This window comes from Peromyscus leucopus, chromosome 17, assembly GCF_004664715.2.
Source record: "Peromyscus leucopus breed LL Stock chromosome 17, UCI_PerLeu_2.1, whole genome shotgun sequence".
Lineage (NCBI taxonomy): Eukaryota > Metazoa > Chordata > Mammalia > Rodentia > Cricetidae > Peromyscus > Peromyscus leucopus.
In genome coordinates this window covers 41,082,863-41,107,944 of record NC_051077.1, presented here as the reverse complement: position 1 = coordinate 41,107,944, position 25,082 = coordinate 41,082,863, and the positions used below count along the sequence as shown (strand labels likewise).

Sequence of the window (25,082 nt, the reverse complement as noted above, 5' to 3'; positions counted from 1 at the left end):
ACAGGATTCAAACATGTGAAACCCCGGGTAAATGTGACATTGACTAAGGCCCTTGGATCCAGAGTGCTTTGTTTTCCTATTTCCACACTCATTCCTCCTTTATCTTGTAGAAGTACAAATATTTTTTTTCTGATATCAAAGGAAGGGAAGAATAAATCCACACTTTCCGACTAGCATAGTGCAGAATACTAGAATTTCTTCGTGAGCATCCTCCCTTCTAAACCCTCTTGGTTTTTGTTTCAATCATTAAAACACATCCCAGGATAGACTCATATGATGGGATGACCACATGTAATAGAAACTCAGTTCCATCACTTGCAATAATAGTTTACACAATGTGTTCAAGGTCATCAGTATTCACAAAAGGTTGTGCCCTGATGAATGTTAAGTGTTCACCATCTGGCTGCTGTTTGATGAGACCACATAAGGACTTTGTTGATGGGTTTTACTCAGATTTTTTACTTGTTTTAAAAATACAGGAAAAACAAATGTTACTGATTAACTTACCCAGTGAACTTATTAAGATATTTGGTTTAATAAATTCTTAGGCATCACGATGATTAAATTGTGGACTTCATCCTGTCCTCTATGGCTTCCATCCTTTCTTACTACTCGCCCATAAGAACAAGGCTTAATCATAATAACCACGAAGCCAGAAATAACCTGGAAACCACATCCGAACTCTCAGACAACCCATAAATCATCTTTAACAAGTTTGTGTCCTAAGGTTTTTCCCAGACTCTAAAATCTCTTCTTTCCAAATGCTTCAGAATCCAAACTTTGCCTTGTCTTTGACAACCACAAAGAAATCTTCATCCAAAGTATGAAACGAATGATGTCTGTGGGATCAGGATTATGATCCCAAGCATGAGCAGTTACATAATTAACTTGACTCATCTAGACTATGTACAAAGCAAAGAATTCTGAACTTAAAAAAAAAAATGTTCCTGGACTTACAGCTAGCTCAGTAGTTAGGAGTGCCTACTGCTCTTCCAGAGGACCAGCTTTTGTTCCCAGCATCCTCATCAAGTGGCCCTGGACCACCTGCCACTCCCATTCCAGATCTAATATCCTCTGGTCTTGGTCACCTGAATATACAGGGTGCACATAAACTCATGCAATCACACACACACACACACACACACACACACACACACACACACACACACACGGAGACAGAGAGAGAGAGAGAGAGAGAGAGAGAGAGAGAGACAGAGAGAGAGAGACAGAGAGAGAGAGACAGAGAGAGAGAGACAGAGAGAGAGCTAATCGTTTTATAAATGTTCCAGGGAGCTGGGGAGATAGTTTAGTTGGTACAGTGCTTGCTAGGCAAGGACGGGGACCTGAGTGTGAGCAGCTGTATAACAGCTGGATGCATGTGTGTAATCCGAGTGCTGCCCTGGGGAAGGGGAGACGGGATGCTGAGGGATGCTGGAGAACTGGCCTAGAAGAACTGGGAAGATGGAGGTTCAGTGAGAAAACCTGTCATATCAACAAAGAAGGGGGAGAGAGATTAAGGACGATCCCAGTGTGGAATACTGCCCTCTGCACAACCATGCATGCATACACCACACAATCACACCACACATACACATACCTTTTTCAGATGTTATCTAAATTATCAAGTTTTTCAGTAGGAAAAATAGAAATATTCTACATTTTAGTAGTAAACTTCTACTGTTAAGTGGATGGTTGAGGAGAGGCAGAGTATTGATTGGTTTTTTTTTTTTTTTTTTTTTTTTTTTTTTTTTTTTAAGGTGGGCCATTCTATATAGCATCTATACAACATAAAATATTCATGCTTGGAACTTACATAAAAAGATAAATCATGAAGTTAGGTCATAAGCCATAAAACCACATGACAGTGGGCAGGAAGTGTATTTCAGAAATAGAAGGCTTGTCTAGTATCCACAAGGCTTTGGGTTTAATCTGAAGCATCTCAAAACAAACAGAGAGCAAACAAACAAAAACCTAGAAGCCCAAACAGACATCATTTGTAATCCCTAGACCACACGGGCTTAATTGAACTTAAGACACTAAGTAGATAAATGCAATATGTTATGTATCAGTTAGCTCCCAGCTGTGGTAAATAAAGCTGGGGATAAAAAGATGATCCTCAAGAACCCCAAAACACAAATATCTTTAATTATAACTGTATTTATTTCAATATATGTAGGAAAATAATACATTGTATTGCTGTTCAGCACAGAGCTAAATTTAAATATAGTTAGGTTACTGAAGTAAAAAATTAAAAAAAAAATAGTATATTGAAACTTTAACCATGGCTGAAAGTGCTGTAAACAGTCCCCCAAAGAGTAATGCTCAGGAAATACGACCACAGCTAATTCTCCAGCATCTCTGCCACATTTAAAGTGTGCTTTGAGCATCATAAGGCTGAAATTAAGGACATCATGTAAGGAAAGTGTGGTCCTTTCGTTTGCCAGTCATGGCCTTTTAGATGGTGTCACCAAGGAAAGCAGTGTTCCACAAGGCTTTCCTTTTCATACTTGACTGTTCTAGTCTGTAGTGTATTGATCCAACCAGTGGGTATTTATCAGGTATCTACTGTGCGTAATGCTCTAACATGGTTAATTCAGAGGAATATGAACATCTTTTTGAATTACCCCATTGTCTTTCTTTTAAAAAAAAATGGATGAGGGGATGCTGGAGAGATGGCTCTGTGGTTAAGTGCACTGGCTGCTCTTCCAGTTGAATTCCCAGCAACCCAGGTTCAATTCCCAGCAACCACATGGTGGCTCACATCCATGTGCAACCCTAGTTCCAGGGGATCCAATACCTTCTTCCAGCTTCTGTGGGTACCAAACATGTGGTGTACAGATGTACATGGAGGCAGAACACCTATATATAAATTCCACCAAAGCCTATAATCTCCCAGGGGCAGTGACACTATTTGCTGGTGCTTCATTTGAGACTGTACTTTTTCAGGATGCAATAAATTGCCACCTTTAAGGGAAAACTACTAAACGTTTTTGCTGCGGAAGTGTGATGGAACTCACATTTTAGACAGATTCTAGTAGCACTGGAAATTATGGTTTTAAGAAACAAGAGGGCTGGGTGTAGTGGCACACGCCTTTAACTGGCACTTGAGAGAGGCAGGTGGATCTCTGTGAGTTCGAGGCCAGCCTGGTCTACAGAGTTCCAGAACAGCCAGAGCTACATAGTGAATCCCCGTCTTGGGGGAGGTGGGGCAGTGGGGAGGAGAAGCTAAAGGTGAGACCATGGAAACATGATGAAATTTGCAAGGACCCCTGCAGTGTGAACAAGCCAAGTGAATGTCAAAGTCCCCATTACATGGCACCAGAGTCTGGAAGAAAGAAATCATGGGAGATGTCTTAGAAACCTTGTGCAGCCTCAAAGATTGAGTCGGGAACCTGGGAAAAACAGGTTCCATGAGAAAATAGAATTTCACTGAGGAAATGTTGACTTCAAAGCACCAAAGAGGCTTCCAAATGTCCAACTGGACAGACATTGCTGGCGCTGGAGAGATGGCTCAGCAGTTAAGAGCACTGGCTGTTCTTCCTGAGGACCTGGGTTCAACTCCCAGCACCCACATGGTAGCTCACACTTGTGTATAACTCCAGTTCCACGGCTTCTGAAACCTCACACAGACATACAAGCAGGCAAAACACCTGAACATAAAGTTAAAAAAAATTAAAAAATTTTAAGTTGGAAATTTTTTTTAAATTTAAAGAAAAAAAAATCTGTTCTGAAATTCCAGTGTGCAAATTATTAACCTAAGTGAATCCTTACGAATATGTTAACTCAGGAAAATATTTAAAACTGAGGAAACAATTCAGACTCAACTTTAAATGACTTCCTCCTTTTAGAGATAATTGAGAGTCTGAAACTGTGACCTTTTCAAGACAGAAGCAGGACTCCAGAAACCAACTGAAAAATTTAGTTAATAATTCGAATCTGCAATTTGACTTATCCACAATCTTTACAATTTCATTTTTCTCTTCTGGAATTCGAGTGCCTTCTCGGGTTTCCTCATATTTTCAGAGTTCTTCCATTTCTTCAAATGTCTCAAACCAACGTCTTTCTGTTGTGTCCATAGCTGTAACTGCTATTTCTAAAGTACGACACCTTCTTCCAGCCGTCTGCACCTCACTGGACGCCTAGTGTTCAGGGACTTTCAAATGTGACTTTTTAAACAGACAAGCACAGTATTTTTTTTCCCCAAAGCATGAGGTGATGGGGTTTCTTTTTTATTATTTCTTTGTATGTTTGCCTGCACATGTGTCTGTGCATCACATGCACCTGGTGTGCACAGAGGCCATAGGGTGTCAGAGGCCCTGGAAATGGAGTTACAGATGGTTTTGAGCTGTCATGTGGGTGCTGGGAATCGAACCTAAGTCCTCTGGAAGAGCAGCCAGTGCTCTTAACTGCTGAGCCAAGTCTCCAGACCCCTGATGAGAGTTCTTTAAAGACAGGTTTTAGTTGGGAGTAGGGGCACACACCTTTAATTTTAGCACATGGGAGGCAGAGGCATATTGGTGAGTTCAGGGCAGGTATAGGTAGGTGGGCATGCAAGAGGTACATAGACATTGTCTCTGACACACTGTTTTATTTAGGCCTGCAAGGAGGCTCAGTAGGGAGCGGCACTTGAAGCCAAGCTCCTGGAACTCACAACGAGGAAAGAGAGGGAGGCAACTCCAAAGTGACCACTGATCTCCACATGAGTGCTATGGTACGCACGCACCAGAACACACATTCAATCCTAAATGGAATGTCTTTACTCCCCGCTACTACTCAAGGCTCAGAGATCTAGGCAGAAAGATTGTAATTACTGCAGGTGGTGGGTGAATCCAAGGAACCAGCATTTTCCAGACCCAAAACAGCTGACGGACAGAGACTAAGACAAGCCTGTACAGGTTCAAGACAGACAAAATCCCAGCACAAAGAAAGAGAAGTAGGCACCAAGTTCCACCCCTAAGCAAGAAGCTACTTGCAACTGGTAACTGCTGGGAGAGGGAAAAATTCAGTTTTCTTAACCTGGAGTGACACTGGGTAACGCAACTACACTCTAGGGAAGTCTTCATGCTCAACAGTTAGTCAACAGAAAACAAACTCCAGGATTGTTACACATGTGTGCTTTTTATTTATTTAAGAAGTTGGGAAAGGGAGAGAATCTATCAAAATACATGGAAAACTAGAATTTTCAGACGCCTAACAACATTGGTCTGGGGTCACTTTTAACTAAATGATTGTTTTTAAGGTTTTTCTAGCTGTCAAGTTGGCATGTGTTTTAACTGCAAAAGAGCTTGAAAAGCACGTTATGATTATGACTCCCTATATCATGTGTGGGTATGTGTACAGATAAGCTTTTCAAGAAACTTGGGGAGAGCCGGGCGGTGGTGGCGCACGCCTTTAATCCCAGCACTCGGAAGGCAGAGCCAGGCGGATCTCTGTGAGTTCGAGGCCAGCCTGGGCTACCAAGTGAGCTCCAGGAAAGGCGCAAAGCTACAGAGAGAAACCCTGTCTCGAAAAACCAAAAAAAAAAAAAAAAAAAAAAAAAAAAAAAAAAAAAAAAAGAAACTAGGGAAATAGGTTTTGCTCTCTCACCCTGGGAGTCTCCATGACCTTCTGCAGACCTATCAGGCTCTCCAGTTGGGGGGCGGCTTGGAAGTTGCTTTGTTCCTAAATCCATAAATGCAAAATAAATGATACTCAGGTTAACTCATGTTTGTCCACGGCACTTGAATGCAAAAGCAGGAAAGGGAGTCCTCCATTGTTCATTCTCTGACCTTCAAGTTCTTTGTTTTATTATCTAACGGGTGCATTTTTTTTAAAATTCAAAAACGTATTTTCCTGGCATTTTCAGTTGTTTTCCATCAGATCCGTTAAGCCTGGCATCTAACCTGCTATTGTTGCATGGGAGATTTAATTAAATTGTTGAGTAATTGCTTACATGGTTTCTTTAAATAATGTGTTTTGCCAGAGTATTTAAAGAGTTGCTTTACAGGTTATTAATTTAACTGCTTACAGTCTAGCAGCAAAATAATAAACTAAATTATTTGGAACCATAAGAGTTGAGAAAAAAAACCCAATCTCTCCATGGCCTACCTAGTGCAATTACTGCTGCTAGAATCCCAGTCCATTCTTCGGCAGGCTTTCACCTGGATTGTCAAAACAGCCTAACTATATAATCTCTGCTTTTAGCTTTGCTGCTTTGCATATCCAACCCAGAAGCCAGAGGCTGTGGTCTGATTTAGGTATGTTAAATCACACCACCTCGCAGTAAACCTCCTAAGGCTTCCCATGCCATGGTGAGAAGAAACACTCCTGCCCTAGGGCCTTCACATACTGTTCCTTGTGCTTGATGCTATCTCTTCTTCTTTTTCAGAGCTGAGGACAGAACCCAGGGCTTTGTGCTTGCTAGGTACACGCTCTACCACTGAGCTAAAGCCCCAACCCCGGTGCTATCTCTTCTTATTTAGCTCTGTCCCAAATCCCCCATTCAGGGCTTGTTCAAATGTCATCTTCTCAAGGAGATCTACTCCAGCTGTTTAAAATACAAACCTCTCTTCATGCCCATCCAGCATTCCAAATTACACTCCTTGGCTGTTTCTCTCCATCATAGACACCTTCTAAGGTACTCTCTAAGTCTGTGAGTCAATCTTCATAGACTCTTGGCACACGAGTGAGGCAGCAGTTTATTTGGTAACAACATATAATGATTTATACACGCAATTTATTATCTGACTCCACGAGGACTGGGATTATTGTTCTTTTAGTTTATTGCTATATCCCCTGTGTCTTGAACAGTGGCCAACACGTGATACACGCACAAAAAAGTGCTTTGAGTAAATAGAAATAGCTATTAATATACAATAAAAGATCACAGAGAAGGACTCGGTTTGTTAAAAATTGTTTTCTATGGTGTGCTGAAACAGAAGCCATCCCAAAAGGCCAAATCCTCAAAGACTGCTCTCCACAAAAGAAATGTAATTAAAATTCAAATTTTGAAATTCTTTGCAATATTCCAGAAAGGCACCTTTATCTAAATGACAGTATGGTGAACTCCCTGGAAGAGCAGTACTTTTGCTGCCCAAGTCCCTGGTGTGACTCTCCAAACAGTCATTTAATATAGAGCCGTGTGTTCAAATAAGAGGGAAAATATACTTGTTCACTGTTCAGTTGTTAGAAAATAGCTGGAGAAAAGAGGAGATTTCTGTACCCCAGTGAGATGCAGCAGAGCATCGGGAAGCAGAAGGGTTGGATCGACAGATAATGAGTTCCTGTCCAGCCTCTAATTCCTGGATTTGGGATAATCTTCCTGCAGAATCTCTCTGCAGCCTGGCTTCAGATTTCTTTATTTGTATTCAGCTCTGTTTATCTCCTCTGAAATGTCTAAAAAGGCTTATAGGAATGGTTCATTACTAAGAATACCTCACTCTTGTTAAAACTAATCACAAACGTTGCTAAGTGTGAAATACTTCTCTATTGTTCCCATCAGCTCTTGTAGAGGAGCCAGAATTGACCCTCCCACTCCTCCCAGTCTCAACAGCCTTCCCATCCCTCCAGAGACCCTGAATATCAAGGCTCTGCCCAATATGGCCTAGCCATATCTCTCATTTTACAAACTGTGAGTGTGGATTCTCTGGCCCTTTTACTGACAGTGTTTCTTTCCAATCTACTCACTGTGGAACGGTTGCACCCTGTGTCTAAGAGATTACCGGTATTAACAAGACAGAAACTGGTTTGTCTTATAGGTATCAGATCTGCCCACTAAAGACAGGGAGGTTCAGGGCACAGCCGACTAAGCAAGATCTCTGGAGGATGCGATAATACACTGACAGCTGTCTGAAGCTACTTGTCTGCTCGCCGACGCAGGCGTTTATATGCACACACTGGAACAGGATTTACAGTAATACCTTGACAAAGTTCAGTTGTGAAGACTTTCTGATCACTTAACCATTCTGCTGAGAACCTGAGTCTTCAGCCAATCTGTAAAAGGACATTAGAAACTTAAATCTAGTCAAACCTCTAGCTCCAAATGGTAGGGTGGGTTCTCTGCCCTTTTACTGTAAGTTTCTTTCCATTCCACCCATTTCATAAAAAAAAAAAAAAAAAAAAAAAAGTTATGATTATCAGCATCAGTAAAAACCAGGCTCCTTTTTCCATTTTGCAGGCCCCAGGTTCTGGGTAACTTATATTCATTTTAGCAAGCAGATTGTTAGTTTGAATGAACTATCTCGGAATGATAGTATGCACGTTGGTTGGATAAGGTATAGAACATTGTTCTCTTCTTTCCCAACTCTTTAAATGAGAAAAAAAAAATTGATTTAACAAAATATTTTGCAAATATTCAGATATAATTGTCTTTTAAGATATTAGTTGATTATATTACAGGATGTGTGCAAATCTTTCGGTGTTTTACCAGTGAATGCATGAGACACACTCTCTCCCGTCCACTCTCATGTACTGAACACGTCTTCTGTGCAAGGCATTGTCAACATCCTAGGAACGCAATGCTAAACGACAACACAGTCGTCCCCTTTAAAAACTTGGTCTAATTAAGGTGACAGTTGAGCAAATACAAAGGCTGAGCTCTGTTCAGAACGGGACCTTCCAAGTCACTCTTACAGGAAGCAAAATTCCCAACCTAGCAAGGAAGTGGAGGGCCTTGGCAAGTAAAAGTTCTGGAAAAAAAATATGGTGTATGAACAGAAATTTGAATAATTATAGAGTTTAATGGGGCCAGTTGGTGTAAAAAAACACCAAGAGTATTCTGGAAAAAGGAGATATGCACAAAAGTCTAGAAGTGAGAAGGAATTTGAGCTATTTTGGAAGTAGAAATGGACATGGCTGTAACTTCAACTGGAAAAGCCTTGTAACCAAGTAGTTACAAAGCTATGCCTCCTCCCAGAAGTCTTCTGTGACAAACCAAGGCGTTCAGGATTAATTCTAGGAGGAACAGAGAGCTAGTGGTGGGGTTCCAATGAAGAGAGACGAAATGTGTTTCAATGACCTTTTAAATAAATGGCTAAATCAGAAGAGCCTCTGAATTATAGGTGTTCCAGAGACTAACCAGCTATGAAGAGGTAGTATTCTACAGTATGAAATCAAAGGAGGCTTTAAATCAGCATTTTAGCCTTCAAAACACTACAGGAGATCACTAATCTCATCGAATGGCAGCCCTTGACAAGGTTTTCATTCCGAATGAGCACAATACAAGTATTATTAATTTTATGACAGAACTAGTAATCTGTGTTGGGGGGGGATCTGAATTTAAGTTGAAACTATGACTTTCTTAGTTCAAGTAGCTGCAGTAGACTATCAATGGAGTATCTAGGTACTCTCAGTAGACTATCAATAGACAAACAACAGCTTACCAAAATACCAACTACTGTAAGACAATCACTGACCTAATGAAATAAAACCTCCAAGATTTTGTTCTTGGAAAAGCAGCTTCTAGGTAAAGAACAATCAAAACTGACATGCTCCTAAGCCCTCTTCTAAGCTCTGTTTTCCCTTTGTATCTTTAATCCAGTTATTTACTCAGTGTTCCTCCAAAAGAATATTAAAAACCTTCTTACACATCAGCTACAAGAATATAATAAACTCTCCATAGACGAGTCTCTGGCATCATGTTACTTTTTACTTGCAAGTGAAAATTAAGCAATCAAAACATAGTAGTAATTATTAGGGAGAAATGGAGTGGAAGGCAGCGTACCTGGCCAATATCTTGGTGTAGAGTCCATGATAAGAGTTTAGAAAAAAGCTTTTGTAACTGACATTGAAGCTTAAGGTTGAGGTGTCAGAAGATAGTGCAGGTGAAAAGAAACCCCTGTACAAAGGCCTGAGGGCAAGCAGTGGCATTTAGAAACAGACCTCCAGCTTGGGTACAGGATGAGGGGGCATGCTGAAAGCCCCAGGGGCGTGCAGCCCAAGGGTGGGCTTGGTTCCTTGTGAGGGTTTCCTCTTTCAGCAGAGTTCACGTGGGGACGACTTTTAAAAACCACCAAACCTTTAGGTTCTGACCTGTGGACTCCTGAAAGCATTTATATAATAAACATGAGGCGATTGTATTGTTTGGCAAGGACGGTGTGCGTGTTGGCAAGATGAGAAAACCTGCTCCGAATTCTAAGAACAGCGAACACCAGTCTCCGGCAACACGAAACTTAAATGACATGAATCCTTCTGCATATACTGCCTGCTCAGAAATGCTATTCCCTTGTGATTTTACTTCTCAGGCCCCGGCTGGCCTCGGAGGTGAAGGCACCATGCTACCATTGACTTGTGACTTCATAACCTGTCAGAGACCACTGCCTTGTTGTCCATACTCTGTACCTCCCCCATTAGCACAGTGGAGGGGGGGTATTCGCTTCTTCAGTGACATTACTCAGGGATCGACATGTCAGCAATAGCTCGGAGCAACAATCCCTATATACAGTAATGACTGTGGCGTTCACAAGAATTATACCCATAATCACTACGACTTACCCCAGCACATTATCTGTGCTTTGTATTTTCATGTGCATTTGGCCCCCATTATTCCTTCTGACAATATTGTAAAGTATTATCATCATGATTTTGGCAGATAAGGGCTCTAAGCTCAGAGAGGCTAAGTGTGACTTTTCTTGACCCAATCATTTAATGTAGCTTCTCATTTTCTAAAGAGTTCTCTACAAAGGCTGCCTGCCAGCCAGCAAATGTGGTGAAAAGCATGTATTTTAAGGTATACTTTCAGTTTCTCTTAAACAATGTTCAGAACTCAGAGGTACGTGGGCTTTTTACAACCGTAGACCTGTTCATCAGTTTCTATCTTTTTGGCCTTTCAAACATATTTCAAGTTGTGGTGGCAGGGTCTCCTCGGAATACTGACAGCCGAGGGGCGGCTCCCATCACTTCAGTGATGAGGACCACTTCTCCACCACGCATCCGCCCATCTATGCTCACAGTCCTAAAGGGTCAGCTTCCCATTTTCCTAATAATGGAAACCTATCTCTGGCTCAAGGCAAGTACATATGATAATGCTGATCACCCCGGTGAACTAAATAACCAAGTTTCACTTGTTTTTAAAGCAAAATAGACTCAGACAAGGCAATACTAGGATTAAAGAGGTCAATTTACACCGTCCTAAAACCTGCCATCAAAAAGCATTTGTTCAACAAATTGGATAGTTTAGGAGTATGGCACACACTGTAGACTGTGATATAAAGTGATTGACATCTTTGGCACAATGAACAAGGGAGAGGCGTGTAGCTAAACATTTGCCAATATCCTTTCCTGGAAAAAAATCAAGCTGTGAGGGAAGCAATGGTGCGTGTGTATAATGTTTCAAAAACCCGAAATTCGCTTTCCCCGGAGTAGAAACTTACAAGTTCATCAACAAGGATGGTATGGTGTCTTAGCTAGCCGACTTGGCTTTCTAATGAGCTCAAGAGAAAAGGGAATACCGTCTTTCCAAGGGAACGCTCTTTAGTTCTTTGGTATTTGCACATCTCACCTGGGCCTTTCGGTTACAAATCCACCTCCTTAAGGAGCCCTGTGGAAAAAAAACAAGATCAATAAAAAAAAAATCCGGCTATAAATCAGCCACGTGGAGCTACTGCTGCAGCAGCGGTAGCCGACTTCCTGGTTTGCTTTCTGCAAGGCTCAGGCAGGGGAGAACGGGCAGTAGGCATCAGGCAAGGGCGGGCAGCCTAGGGAAGGCTGCAGGTCCACCTGAGGGGCGACGGGTGGCAGCATCCTGGGAGGGCAGGGGCTTGGTCAAGGACAGAGTTTTAGTCCACAATTACTATAAAAGTTTGGCAATCTGGAAGCTTTAAGTGGCTGAGCCGTAGGGCAGAGGCTAAGATCAGACCCGGGGGAAAGTGTTAAGTTAGTTCCAAGGTTACTAGGGACTCGCAGGGGGGTTCTCGCGGTGGCGGGTGGAGAGAGGGCGGGGGCGAGCACTGCGGAGCTAGAGCAGGCAGGTAGAAAGGAAGCCTGGAGAGCTAGCTAGTAGCCACTCGGGCCGGTCGGAGCTCTGCGGAGGCCGCCAGAGGGGAGGGGGGTGCGGCAGCGGAGCGCAGAGGCAGGCGCGGGGAGGGGGCGGAGGGGAGAGCCAGGGGAAGGTAAAGCCGAGGGGAGTTCCGGATCTGGAGCTGGAGAGGGCAGGCGGTGGGGAGGGCGGCGGGCGTAGCGATCCGGGTGGGGGAGAGAGGAGGAGGAGGAGGAGGAGGAGGGCCGGGGGAGGGGGAAGAAGGGAGGGGAGAGCGGTGGTGGCGGCGGCTGCGCCGGGCTGTGTGTCTCTCGCCGCCGGAGGAAGATGAGGCTGAAGATCGGGTTCATCTTACGCAGTTTGCTGGTGGTGGGAAGCTTCCTGGGGCTCCTGGTGCTCTGGTCTTCCCTGTCCTCGCGGCCCGACGACCCGAGCCCGCTGAGCAGGATGAGGGTGAGTGACCCGCCCGGCCCCCCTCCGGCAAGCGGCGACCTGCAACTTGTTTTGTTTGCGCGCGCGCGCGCGCGTGTGTGTGTGTGTGGCGGGAGCGAGGGGCGGCAGGGTCGCGGCCGCGTGGGCGCCGCGGCTCCGCAGGTGGTGCTGGCCCGGCGCCGGCCGATCGGGGCGCCTAGCCCCACACCGCGGGTCTCCCCCCGGCTTGGCCGCCGCCGCCGGCCCGCCCCCTGGCCGCCCCTTCCTCCCGCGCGTCCCCGCCCCGGGTTCAGCGCCGTCACCCGCGCTGCGGCGGCGGCGGCTGCTAAGGCGGACGCTCTAACGCCGGGACTGCCGGGATGGGGAATCGCGGGACAGAGTCGGCTCCCCGGGGAACCGAGGCTCCAGCCTCGGTGTCCGACTCGGGAGCGGCGAGCCCCGCGGGTGGCGGCGGGAGGACGCGGGGTTGGTCCCCGCTGCGGCCTGTGGCGCGCGCAGGCCTGAAGGAGGCGAGATGCCGCTGCCGCCGCCGCCGCCGCCGCCGCCGTGGTCCGGTGGAGCAGGCCCCGCGGTCCAGCCTCCCCGGACGTCCCCGCCCAGCCCGGGGTGCTCGCCACGGGGGCGCCCCCAGCTTATCCGCGTCGGGCTCCAGCCCACGGCACCGCCTCCCTGCAACTCCCGTGGCCGGGAGCCGGGTGCGAACGTGGGGCTGAGGCCTCGCCCCGCACCCGCTTGTCCGTTCCGATTCCCGGACAGGGGAGAGAGAGCCGAGTCTCCCACTCGGATCGGCGTTCCCCGCACCGGGATCGGCGTCCCCGCACCCGGGCGCCGGGGAACCCGGGTCCCCTCGCGGCGGAGCTCCCGCGTTGTCCTGCGGATCCGGAGCGGCCACCTCTCCCCCGACCCCGGGGCCCTGGCTGGGCTGCTCCGGCCGAGGACCTAACTTGTCCCGGCTCCTGGCCGCCCCCTCGCTGCCTGCTCCATCAGCCTGATGCCGAGAGGCGCGCGCTCCGCTGGGACGCATCCGTCTGCCGCCCTCGGCGCTGGTGTTAGCCTTGACAGTGCCTGGCTTTGAGGGTTTAGTCAAGCTGCTCGGAACTTTAGTTACCGGGATCCGGCCACTGCGCTGCTACACTCACCCAGCAGTTGGCGGCGCGAACTGCACCGCGGCTCCCACCTCCCCGGCCTGACTCATCCCCACCCCCCTCAGCAAAAGGAGCCGTTAGAGCCCCCCTCGAGTTCCTCATCCTCCACCCCCCATCCACTCCAAAGCCCCCACCCCCACCCCCCATGCCCACTGCCTCGAGTTCAGGTCAGAGCCAGAAGGGAGTGGAAGACACTTCAGGATTCCGGGACACAGAAGCTGAGCTGCCGTGGGAGGAGTCTGTAGTCAAGTGCGTTCTGTAAAAATCAGCGTTGCATCTCCATGATGTACTTTATTAACTTTTGGAAAGTTAGCGTCAGGAAGTTGAGTGTAAAAGCTGGTGACGACCGACCAAGAAGACTCCTAGGAGGAGGTCCTCTAATCAGTTGTTGCTGATGTCACAGCTTAATTTGTAAAATGCAGTATTTGAGACTGACCTTACTGGAGTCCCACCTAGGTCACCTACATTGATAAAACAATTACATTTCCCTTTTCGGTGTGTTTGGAGTGATGGCTGATTTTTTTTTTCTTTTTAAATCATTTTTGCTCTCAAAGTGATTCGGTTGAGATGAATATTGAAATTTATTTTTTTTCTCAAGTCATCAAATACCCTTTTATATAAAAGCACTGTATATAATGCTGGACATCCTAACCCCCATTTTTCTGAGAAGGAAATCGAAAACCCGCCAAAGTTACTTGCGTTCAAAATATCCTGTAGTTCTGATCCTTTTAGAGCCATGATTGGGCCCAGCAAGGTGAAGCCTGCCAATAATCCCAGCATTTGGGAGGCTGATATATCTTGACACTCTTGGCTATATATCAAGTTAAAGGCCAGCTGGGGCTACAGGAGACTCTAGTCTCGAGAAGCTGGAAAAAGAAGTGGAGATATATCATAACACTTTTCTAGATAGCTTATTAGTGCTGATATGTAATAAACTGTAGTGCCCACCTGTCTATGAAGGGAGCGTAGCTTAATTTTTTTCTTCACTGTATTTGGTAAGTTTGTCAGAGGACCTAGTATAATTTGTCATTTCTATTTTTTGCCAAAGATAAACTAAGACTTTCCAAGATTTACCAGCACAGTATTAAAGAGAATGCTATGTGTCAGGAGACATCAATGATGTATAGTAAATAGTAACCTAAAGCAATTTAAGATGTGATGTCATAAGAGTGTAAATCAAGGACTGTTACTTCCCTAAAGTAAAAGTCAACCTGAGGTTTCTTGAGAACCAGTGTTGGGGGAACAGTTAGGAAGTTTCAGATGCGGCCTCCTGGGTTTTCCCTCTGCCTTGTGGTACTTTTACAGTGTGACGGCAGATACTTCCATCCTTGGTGAGAACCTGCTTCTCTTGGATGTGGGTCTGTACGTGGCCTCTTTTGATCCCTGCAGAAGGCCCGAGGTAGACCAGAACGACCTACCTTACCAAATGGAAGTTCTGCCTCTGCTGCCACCAGCTTGTGGCTCTGTCCAGCTAGGGCCGCTTCTGTCTTGTACTGCTGCGTTTACTGGAACTAAAGAGTCCTTTGAAGATTTCTTTGCTTTAATTTGGGGAACAAGTGAGGTGAAGACAAAAATTCCCTCTTACGTCTGAGCCTCTTGCTGTTTCTCTGGGGTGACTGATATTTAAAGTGACCTTATCATTTCAGTCTGATTTATTTTATATTTTATTTTTTTGGAGGCAGGATCTCTTGTAGCTCGGGCCGGTCTTGAACTCTGTACGTAGCTGAAGATGACCTTGAGCTTTTTGATCTTTCTGCCTCTCCCTCCTAGATGCTGGGATTACAGTCATGTATCACCATGCTGGGTTTGTGGTGTGCCAGGGACTCTTTTGTGCATGGCAGGCATACATTTTGTCAACTGAGCTGTATCTACAACTCTATTATATGATTATTTTTGTGGCTCTATTCAAACGTTTGTGAATGCCTGTTGTATACTAGATATGGCGCTAACAATTAAGGAAACACTTCCTGCTTTGACATTATGGTTCTTGCAGCCTAGTGGGAAAAGCACATGTTAGTCAAGCCTTCACAAATATACAAATACAATTATGCTCTGGAAGAAGCATGTGTATACCCTTGTGTTAAGAAAAACCTTAGGAGGTAAGAAAACAGAGAGGTCTGAGCACGCAAGTCTTTTTTTTTTTTCACTTTTCTTTATTAAGAAATTTTCTCACTCCACAGATTCCCCCTCCTCCCACCCCCAGCCCTCTTTCCCAAGCCACCCCGCATCCCCACACCCCCCAAATTGAGGTCTCCCATGGGGAGTCAGCAGAGCCCAGCACACTGAGCCTAGGCAGATCCAAGCCCCTTCCCACTGCACCAAGGCTGTGCAAGGCGTCACACCACAGGCACCGGATTCCCAGAAGCCTGCCCATGGACCAGGGACTGATCCTGATCCCCCTGCTTGGGTGCCTCCCAAACAGTTCGAGCCAAACAACCATCTTCCGTATCCAGAGGGCCTAGTCCAGTCCCATGGGGGCTCCACAGCCACCAGTCCACAGTTCATGGGCTTCCACTAGTGTGGCCGGTCATCTCTGTACATCCTCCCAGCATCAGTTATTTAATAACTGCCTTCTGAGCTGAAATCTAAAGATTTGAGCAAGAGTAGCTGTTGAATTGGGGGGTGGGGGTGGGACAGAGCAATCTTGACAGGGGCCGCACGGGCAAAGTTTCTGAGACACGAAGTAGCAAGGATAAGGTGAGAAGCTGGAAGGTCAATCCAGGGGACACGTGGAGAGTGAGACTATGAAGGGCCAGGTCTTGTGGACCGTGCTGCGAGTTTACATCTTGAGTGTGGGAAGCCACTGAGGGAAGTGAGTAGGGGAAAGGCGTGGCAATGTTTGTGTGTTGGAAAGATCACTGTAGGTCTCTGCAGGAAGAGTTTGTGTACTGGTTTGTAGAGCAGATAGTAGGAGTCTCATAATACTAGTCCGGGTCACATCTGACAGCGTTTGGCCATGTGGTTGTTGTGATGAAGGAAGTTGATTCACGAGCAGCTGAAGATGCCAAGGTGCCGGGAGTTGGTGAGTGGATGTGGAAGGGACGATTTCACGAAGCCTAGGGTGACACCAGTTTGCTACATGAGGACAAGTTAGGAAGACGAGGTTTATGCGTTCCCTTTGTAGTTTATAAGAAAGCTCACTTCTAAAGTGGGTATTTTAAGGTTATCATTTATTGAGATCGTTTGTTTAGACTTGGAAAATGCAGAACATTCTTTTAATTAAACAAAGCGAGTATATTTCAGAGTGACACCGTTCGCCCCAGGTGTTACCCCGAATATTCAGAGTTGAATCATAAACTCTGAAAAGAAAGGTTTGTAGTGGACATGTTGACAGACTGATAGCTGTAGAGTTTCTGTTCAAATGTTCAGGACTGGGGAGACCTGTGCACAACCTGATTGTGTGTGTGTGTGTGTGTGTGTGTGTGTGTGTGTGTGTGTGACCTAAATAAATTCATGGCATTCGTGATAGGACTAATTCAGCAACTATTCCTGTGCAAGAGGATCTATGTGGTAAACATGAGGTGAAAGGAATCTCGCTGAACTGAATATTCCTGGCTGGACTGACTAATCTCAGTGAGGTAGCATCTGTCATTTCACCTCAGTGATGACGCCTTCACTGGGAGACTTTGTTTCAAGTGCAAAGGCCATTTGCTTGAAACTGTCACTTAGCAAGAACACAAAGCCTTCAGTGGCCTTCTCCCAGTTACCCGGATGACAGGCCTGACTTAGAAGGCCTTTGTTTCCTCAGCCCCTTTCCATCTCTCACTGTCCGTCTTCCACACAGGACTAAGAACCCCGGGGCCTTAAGTCTACGAAATCTGAGTTCACAGATTACCAAAAGCCTGCCCCCGCCCCGTGTGTGTGTGTGTGTGTGTGTGTGTGTGTGTGTGTGTGTGTGTGTGTGTGTGTGTGAGAGAGAGAGAGAGAGAGAGAGAGAGAGAGAGAGAGAATCATCAAAAGCCTTTTTTAAGCTTCAGAATCCTGATTGACTGAGAGCCCTTCAAGGCAGAATTCTTGTTTCCTGATGAGAGAGTATCTCTCCTCTCTCCTTGGTGCTGAATTTCCAGGACGCACTGATTACTGTTATTGTTGTTGTTATTGTTATTATTATTTTGTCAAATAACGTAAATGAGGTGCTGCCTTTATTTGTGCGCCTCTATAACCAGATCCCCCAAATCGCTGCATTTGTTGGTTCTGAGGGAATGTTTTCTATTGAGTAGCTTAGCAGGGTTGGGTAGCACCCTGCTTCCAGCTGTCCCCTCCTCTCCCCCTTACTTAGGCTCCCCAGAGGCTGCTCATAGAACACACAGCCCAAGTCCACCTTCTCTCCTTGGCGAAAAGAAACCAAAGAAACAAAGCTGTTCCTTAATCCAAGAGCTACATAAGGAAAAAAAAACACCAGGGCCTCTCAAGGAACCATGTCCGAGTGTGTTTTCCATCGCCGTGATAACACCATGACCAAAAGCAATCTGGGGAGGAAGGGGTGCATTTCAGCTTACACTTTAGAGTCCCCCAGTGAGGAAAGGCAAGGCAAGAAGCCAGAGGCAGAAACTGAGGTAGACTCTCGGAGGAAGACTGCACCCTGCAGCTGCCTTACTTACACCTCCTAGGATCGGGAGCAGCACTGTTCACATGGACTGGATGCTCCCACACCACATTAATCTGTAATCAGGAAAACACCCCATGAACTTGGCTATATGTAGGCCAACCCGCTGGGGGCATTTTCTCAATTGAGGTTCAGGTTGATCAAAACAAAAAACAACAACAACAACAAAAAAAAAAAAACAACCTTGCCAGCACAAAATGTTTTGTTAGTAACAATTGGTGGAGACGGCTTAAAAATAGCCATTTGGAGAGCGCACAGTTTTCAGTGAAGAAGGAATGAAGTGTTGGACAGCAGTTGGATTCGGATCACTACTTTGTCTGGTCGGCCGGCCATGTGGAATGGGAGATAAGAGCCGGGTAGTGTGGATTTCTGTACAAGCTGCATCATGCCAGGCTGTAGTATATTGGAGAAAGAGAAAAGAATGCGTCAGGAATGGAAAGCAAAATCCTCAGTTTGAGCCACTAGTGAACAGACTGTTTGCAAATTCCAACTTAGTAGTTATTAAAAAAAAAAAAGTGGTCAGCAGAATGTGAATAGCTGAGTGCAGGGAAATTATGATCATTCAGCTTCAAAGTAGATAATTGTCTTTGTTCATATTTTGAATGCTAATCCTTACTCCTGAAGATTGAATGTATAGGCTGACAAAAGAAAAGCAGCAAAATAAAGAATTTAGATTTCCAGTGTGCCATTGATGAAGGCTGTGAATGGAACAATTTCATAAATTTTTTTATTCAGGTACAAGATGGGAAGGGTGGAAAGTGGAGTATCTATTAAGGTCGACAGATTATTCTAGTAGGAATTGGGAGGCGCTGATATTGTAAGTCTGAAGCACACCCACTGAGGTGTCCGGGTCATCATATTCCAGAACGATAAATTGGATCAGGGACACATGAGTAAGGGGAGAAACGGGGACAGTTGGGTAAGGAATAAAAAGAAAAAAAGCACTCTTGGAGGTTGAAGTGGGATGGTGAGCTGGGGCAGGCTCCATGTCAGTTCTGACCCTTTACATTACCTACACAGCAAAACACTTCCTCCTAAAGGTGGATGCTGTAGGCTTTTCTCCCGCATCCTGTTTGTGGCCTGGAGGTCAGGTGGGGAAGCGATTCCAGTTTCTCTCTGCCAACTGACTGGCTTTTCCATATGTCAATCTTGATACGTCTCTTTCCACACCCCTAGTCTCTTGCTGCCATACTGTAAACATGGTCCAACTGTAAACAACTCGTCCAAGTTGTTTCTTACAGTTTTGGGTGTTTACTGAATGTTACCCATTGCTATAGGGGTTGGTGATGATAGATAACAGAATACTAAAGATGTTTTTCAAGTCTTGACCTGATAGCCACACGGTAATGTCCATAATAATAATAATTATTAGGTGTGTGTGTGAGAGAGAGAGAGAGACAGACAGACACACAGACACACAGACAGAGACAGAGAGACAAGAGAGAGGGAGATCTAGACCTCTTTACACCTCCTAACTCCCAGCTTCCCATTTGCTCAAAATAATCCGTTGAGGCCCTTCCTGTGCGCCACTGGGCTGCCTTCTGGAGATGCAGAAATGACAGAGACATTGGGTCTCTTCTAAGAGAGATGAGCTGTGTGACTGTGTAGCAGTCACGAGAGGGAGGTCTTCAAAGAGCTGTAGTAGGTCAGGTGGAAGTTGGGAGGGAAAGCACAAAGCACAGCATTTAGAGAGCTGTGGGGCGTAGGTGGGGTGGGGCCAGGGAGAGAGGCAGGCAAGAACCAGACCAGAAGAGTCTGGTAGACCAGAAAGCCGTTCAGTTTTTGGTGGTGAAGAGTGGTGCCATGTGCTTGGAGAAGTGAGTTCTGACCACATTTTGAAGGGAGTTAATGGGGAGCCTAAGGGACTGGCTGGGATTCTATGGATTTAGTCTTTAAAGTGATTTTGGAGGCTTTTGAAGGGAGAGGGAAGGGATAGTGACATTTACATGTCAACTCGTATTCAGTCATTTACTCTGGATATTTGAGATCCTTTCTAAATGCCTACTCAGTGCCTTCCACTACTTCACTGCTCTAGGCATTGGTCATGCTACCCAGTAGGAAGTAGTAGCAACATGGAGTGGATTCTTAGTTTGGATCGGGCAGATGTTCTCTATAGTGTGGTCACAACCTTTGAATGTCAACTTGATGTAACCCGGCCTTACAGATGAAGCTGCCTCAGTGAGCCCTTCATTTGGGACCATTACCTTACCAAGCAGTCGAGCCTGGGTCAGAATTACACTTCTCTGGTTTGGTTAGGGTCAGAATTACACTTCTCTGGTTTGATTAGTGTTTCACCACAGTGACAAAACCCCCAAGCTAAACAAGGAGGAGAGATTTCTTTGGGTTCACAATTTCAGAGGTTTCCGTGTCCTGGGAGGGAAAACAGGTGAAGACCAGCTCATACCGCTGTCAGGGAAGTGGGGGTGGAGGGGTGGGGAGGGTGGCGACAGAGGTAGGTTCAGGGCAAGATGGGGCCCCCAAAGGCATGCTCCCACTGCCCTGCTTCCCCTACCTAGGTCCTGCCCATCGTATTGTGTATTTGACAGGGGATTCATCCACTAAACCCTCAGGATCCGCTCAGTCCCCCAGTTTATCAGTTGCCAGCCAAGCGTCCAATGCACAGGAGCCTGTGGAGACAGTCCACATTCAAACCTCAGCATTCACCCTTCGCCACTGATTCTAAGGTGTTCTTATGGAGCACATTGAAAGGTTGGTCTGCAAACAATAGCAGGATCGTTTCAGACACCATGACAGCTGGTCAGGGAAGACGATGCTGAAGCCTGAGGAATGCATTTAAGCCTGCCTTGTGAATCTGAGGCAGAGGTGTCCCAGGCAGAGGGAACATGAAGTACAAAAATACCCAAGTTTGGAGTGAAACGGGAGTGTTTGAGAAACACACTGGAGGTCAGTGCAGCTGGAGCATCTCCCTTGAGGGAGTGTAGCCCTTGATGAACTTAGAGGTGGAGGCAGAGCCCTTGCCTGGAGTGCAGGTCCTGTGGTCTGTTATTAGAGTGGTTGTTTATTTCAGTTTATAGTCTTTGTCCTCTGGCCATGGTGATCCTTTCACTTTCAGGTGGCCCGAGTTGTAGTGTAAATGGATGACTATCTCACTCGCTAGACCCGGTCTTTGATAAGTACAAACACACACACACACACACACACACACACACACACACACACACACACTCACCCCTGCAAGAGATTTGCAGGCCAGATGTAAACAACTGTAGCTGCTGAGATGAGAACTATGCTAGCTGACTAGGGCTTATGGGATCACAGAGAACCTGCCTCTAGTTTAACTGGGGCTGGATGTCAGCACGATGCTTGTTTTAGAGGGACACATTGGAGGTGCCACAGAGGAACAGCATGAGTAAAAGCATGAAAGACCATGGCCAGTCCTGGAGACCATAGAAAAATGAAGCGGTCTGAGCCCTGAAAGACTGAATGACACGTATTGTTAGAGCTGAGCAATAAGGAAAAATCTGGAAACCGAGTGCAGGCTAAATGCCAGCACAAAGGTAATCGTCTCTAGAGGCTAGGATGAAGTTTACCTAGGAGAAGGGGGCAGAGACGGAATACAAGGTGAGATTCTGGGAGAACCGCTCTAGAGGAGAGGATGAATGCTTGATGAAGGGAAAGGGGGTGCTGGTGAATTTAAGATCGCAGCTGGAGTGTGGAAAAGGTAATTTCAGGGTCATCAGCAGATTCAAAGGCCACAGTATTGACATGATGCTCGTTAAGAAAAACATGCCAGTGGCCGTGAAAGCGTTGCTCCTAGTAAACCAACCTACACCGCTGCAGCCATGAGAGGGAGGATCTGTGTGATATCTTCAGCAGATCTCAGTAAATAGTATGACTCAAGAACTGGTTCTCGTGAAGAAGTTCAAGTGGTAAATAGTACATGCCAGGAAATACGCAGGAGAGGTGGATATTATTAGAAAGCCGTTACTTACAATCGTAGAGGAACATAATGGGTGTAGCTAACAAAGTGCCTATCTCCCCCTGCACACTGTTGGGTACATATAGACATGCATATGTATTTTAAGTTGATGTGTAGTCTGCAATTGTGATAACGCGATAATGCATATACTAAATATTATGATTATATACATTAGGCATTTTATGCTTTTCAGTCAGAACTCCTGTGACTTAAAGCTGTCTAAAAAAAATCATTTTAATTTTTGAGTTAGAAAGGAAATTTGATGCCAAGAATATCAGGCTAAGTGTTAGTTCTCGTACTTCCGTGGGGCTGCTGTGTGTTTAAGGGGCGGGGGCAGAATGGAAAAACTGGCCTCGGCATTTCAGCAATCTGGGGGTTTTTTAATTATTATTTTTTGAGGTTATAAGACATCAGTCTGCTTTGAAAAGACGAGATTTGCCGCTTCATCCTCTTTAGTCCTGTGAGCTTGAGAGCAGCAGACAGCTTGAACCGCAACTGCCCTGGGCTTCATCAGTGCTTTTGAAGGAGGAGGAAGAACTACCTTGCAGTTACTTCATTTGCTAAGAACCCTGACTATTCCAAAATGAGAAATATTCTCCTTTCTGCCCCATTATGCATTCCCCCATGAGCTCCCCGGCCTTCCAAGTGCATTCTTGCATCACCCGGAGAAGCATTTGACATGCCAGCAGGGACACCGGCTTGCTTCAGTTCACCGAATACAGGGACCAGAACACCGAGACTGGAGGGAACAAAATCAGCTTTGCATTATCTAATTGGACTTCTAGGTTTGCTGCAGAGTAGCTTTGCTTCTCAAATCTAGCAGGTACAATTAACTGCAGTCTTCTATCAATACCAACTAGTCTGCTAATAGGCGGCTAAGCAAAGCAATTGGAATTTGTTATTACCAAGAATTTTTTTTTTTTAAACTGGTGAGTTAAAATTAAATCACACACCACTGGGAACCATTCTGTAAGAGAATAGATGCTCTAATCATTTTTTTTTTTCATCTTTTAATTTTTATTGATTCTCTGGGTTTCAGGATACGTTTGGCCTCAAGAGGCATGATACTATCTTCAATAGCAAACTCACATGTTTAACAATTGTCTGACTTAGATGTAATTTTAGCATTTGTAGAATTTTTTTAAGGAGTTGTGCCTGTTGAGCGCATGCACATGCTCGAGTGCCTGGATGTATGCCTAGTTCACTAGAGGCCAGAAGAGGACATCCGATCCCCTGGAACTGTAGTTACAGGTGTTTGGGTGTGGGGAACTGAACTTTGGTCCTCTGTAAGAGCAGCAAGCACTCTTAACTACTGAGCAGTCTCTCTAGGCCTCCATTTGTAGTGCTTTTATGAAATTATTTTATAATACTCAGTGTGTTCACATCCTGACTTATGCACTGCTTTATGTAAGGCCTTGGTATTAGGTAGGCATTCACAGAGATCCTGCCTGGGATAGTTTTGTCAGCTTGGCATAACCTGGACTAACCAAGGGAGAGAGTCTCAATGACAGATTGTCTAGATCAGGTTGACATATGGGTATGTCTTTTGTGGGTATCTTGACTGCCTTAATCAGCACTTCACAGCCTGCAGGTCACAACCTCCATAGGGGTCACGTATCAGACATCCCGCAATCCGATATTTGCATTACGATTCATAACAGTAGCAAAAGTACAGTTATGAAGTAGTAACAAAATAATTTTACACTTGGGGGGGTCACCACAATGTGAAGAACTGTATTAAAGGTTCACAGCGTTAGGAAGGTTGAGAACTGCTGTCTTAATTGATACAGGAAGGACCCCCGCCTAAAAGTGGGCCATCTCATCCCCTGGGTTTGGTTCCTGATTTGTATGAGAACGGAGAAAGAAAGCAGGCGGAGCATCCACAAATTCGTTCTCGCTGCTCTCCACTGTGGCTGTGATGGCCGGACTGTTGTGGGTTCCTGACGCCTTGACTTCTCTGCTGCGATGGACTGTGCCCTGGGACTGGGAGCTAAAATGAACCCTTTCTCTCCTGGGTTGCTCCGTGTCAGGGTACTTCCATCACAGCAACAGAAACGAGGCTAGAAGTCTCCCATTCGTCCTTTCGGTCCTTCAAGTGAGGGTGCAGCATTCCTGTTTCCCAGATTGTTTGCGTTCGCCTTCGATTTCTGAGTTTCCTTCCAGTAAAAACACCAAAAAGGAAGAAAAAAAGAAAGACGAAGGGAGGAAGGAAAAAAGGCCACACCGTAAACATTAGACACTCCTTTTAATGACAGAAAGGCTTGCAGTTAGCTTATGGTGTGAAGGCCTGCCCCCTCCAGGAGTCCTTGCTTTCAAACTAATCCACTGATCCTGGTTATTAAAGTGTAACAGTGCTATCAAACTCTTAGTGTAGCGAAAGAGGCACTTTGGGATGGTTTCGAAGAATTTTAGGAATTAACAGTTGTAAAGAGGTGAGATATAGTGACCACATCGATGCAGTATCTTTATGCTTGTCTGAAAATTTACATTTTGATATATTCATTTAAAAGACTAAGTAATTTTTTATTAGCACAGACAAGTAAGGGGCAGATACATATTATAAAATAGTCCCAAGACATGTGCTTGGAGTACTCTAGAAAGTCTGTGTGCATCAACATTTACTGCTGCACTCTATATTTTAAAAAAAAAAAAATCTGCCGAATTTGAGGTAAATATTTCGTATACATTTTAAGAAGATTTTTCTTTTTATGGGTTATGTGTGTGATTCTGTGCATGTGCATACACAGGTGTGTATGACTACCCTGGGAAGCCAGAAGAGATTATGGGGTCCTCCAAAGCTGGAGCTGCCAGCCGTTGTGAGCGGCTCAGATCAGATGCTAAGAATTGAAAAGTCGGTCCCCTGAAGGAGCTGCAAGGGCTCTTACTTACCACATCAGCGTTTTTGTTGGCATCTACTGTCTCACAAGACAACCCAGCCGTATAACTGGGGGACAGAAGTAGACTGTCAGTACCTGGAAGTGAGTTGGGCAGGTGTTGTGTGCGTTC

At 45.5% G+C, this 25,082-nt stretch overlaps 1 protein-coding gene and 1 long non-coding RNA gene across 3 annotated transcripts in view; one reads left to right on the top strand and one right to left on the bottom strand.

Annotated features, from left to right (window-relative positions):
* Positions 1 to 6,177: 6,177 nt before the first annotated feature.
* Positions 6,178 to 12,394, bottom strand: LOC114706771. The gene is made up of 2 exons (XR_003736563.2): positions 12,309 to 12,394; positions 6,178 to 11,515 (listed from the first exon to the last, which is right to left on the bottom strand). It is a non-coding gene; the product is annotated as an uncharacterized LOC114706771 (long non-coding RNA).
* Galnt7 (polypeptide N-acetylgalactosaminyltransferase 7) overlaps positions 12,205 to 25,082 on the top strand; it is a 126,428-nt gene continuing 113,550 nt past the window's right edge. For both annotated transcript variants that reach the window (XM_028889255.2, XM_028889254.2), the window contains exon 1: positions 12,205 to 12,406. In XM_028889255.2, the coding sequence (XP_028745088.1) occupies positions 12,281 to 12,406 (126 nt within the window). In that variant the 5' untranslated portion in view covers positions 12,205 to 12,280. The remainder of the gene's footprint in view (positions 12,407 to 25,082) is intronic.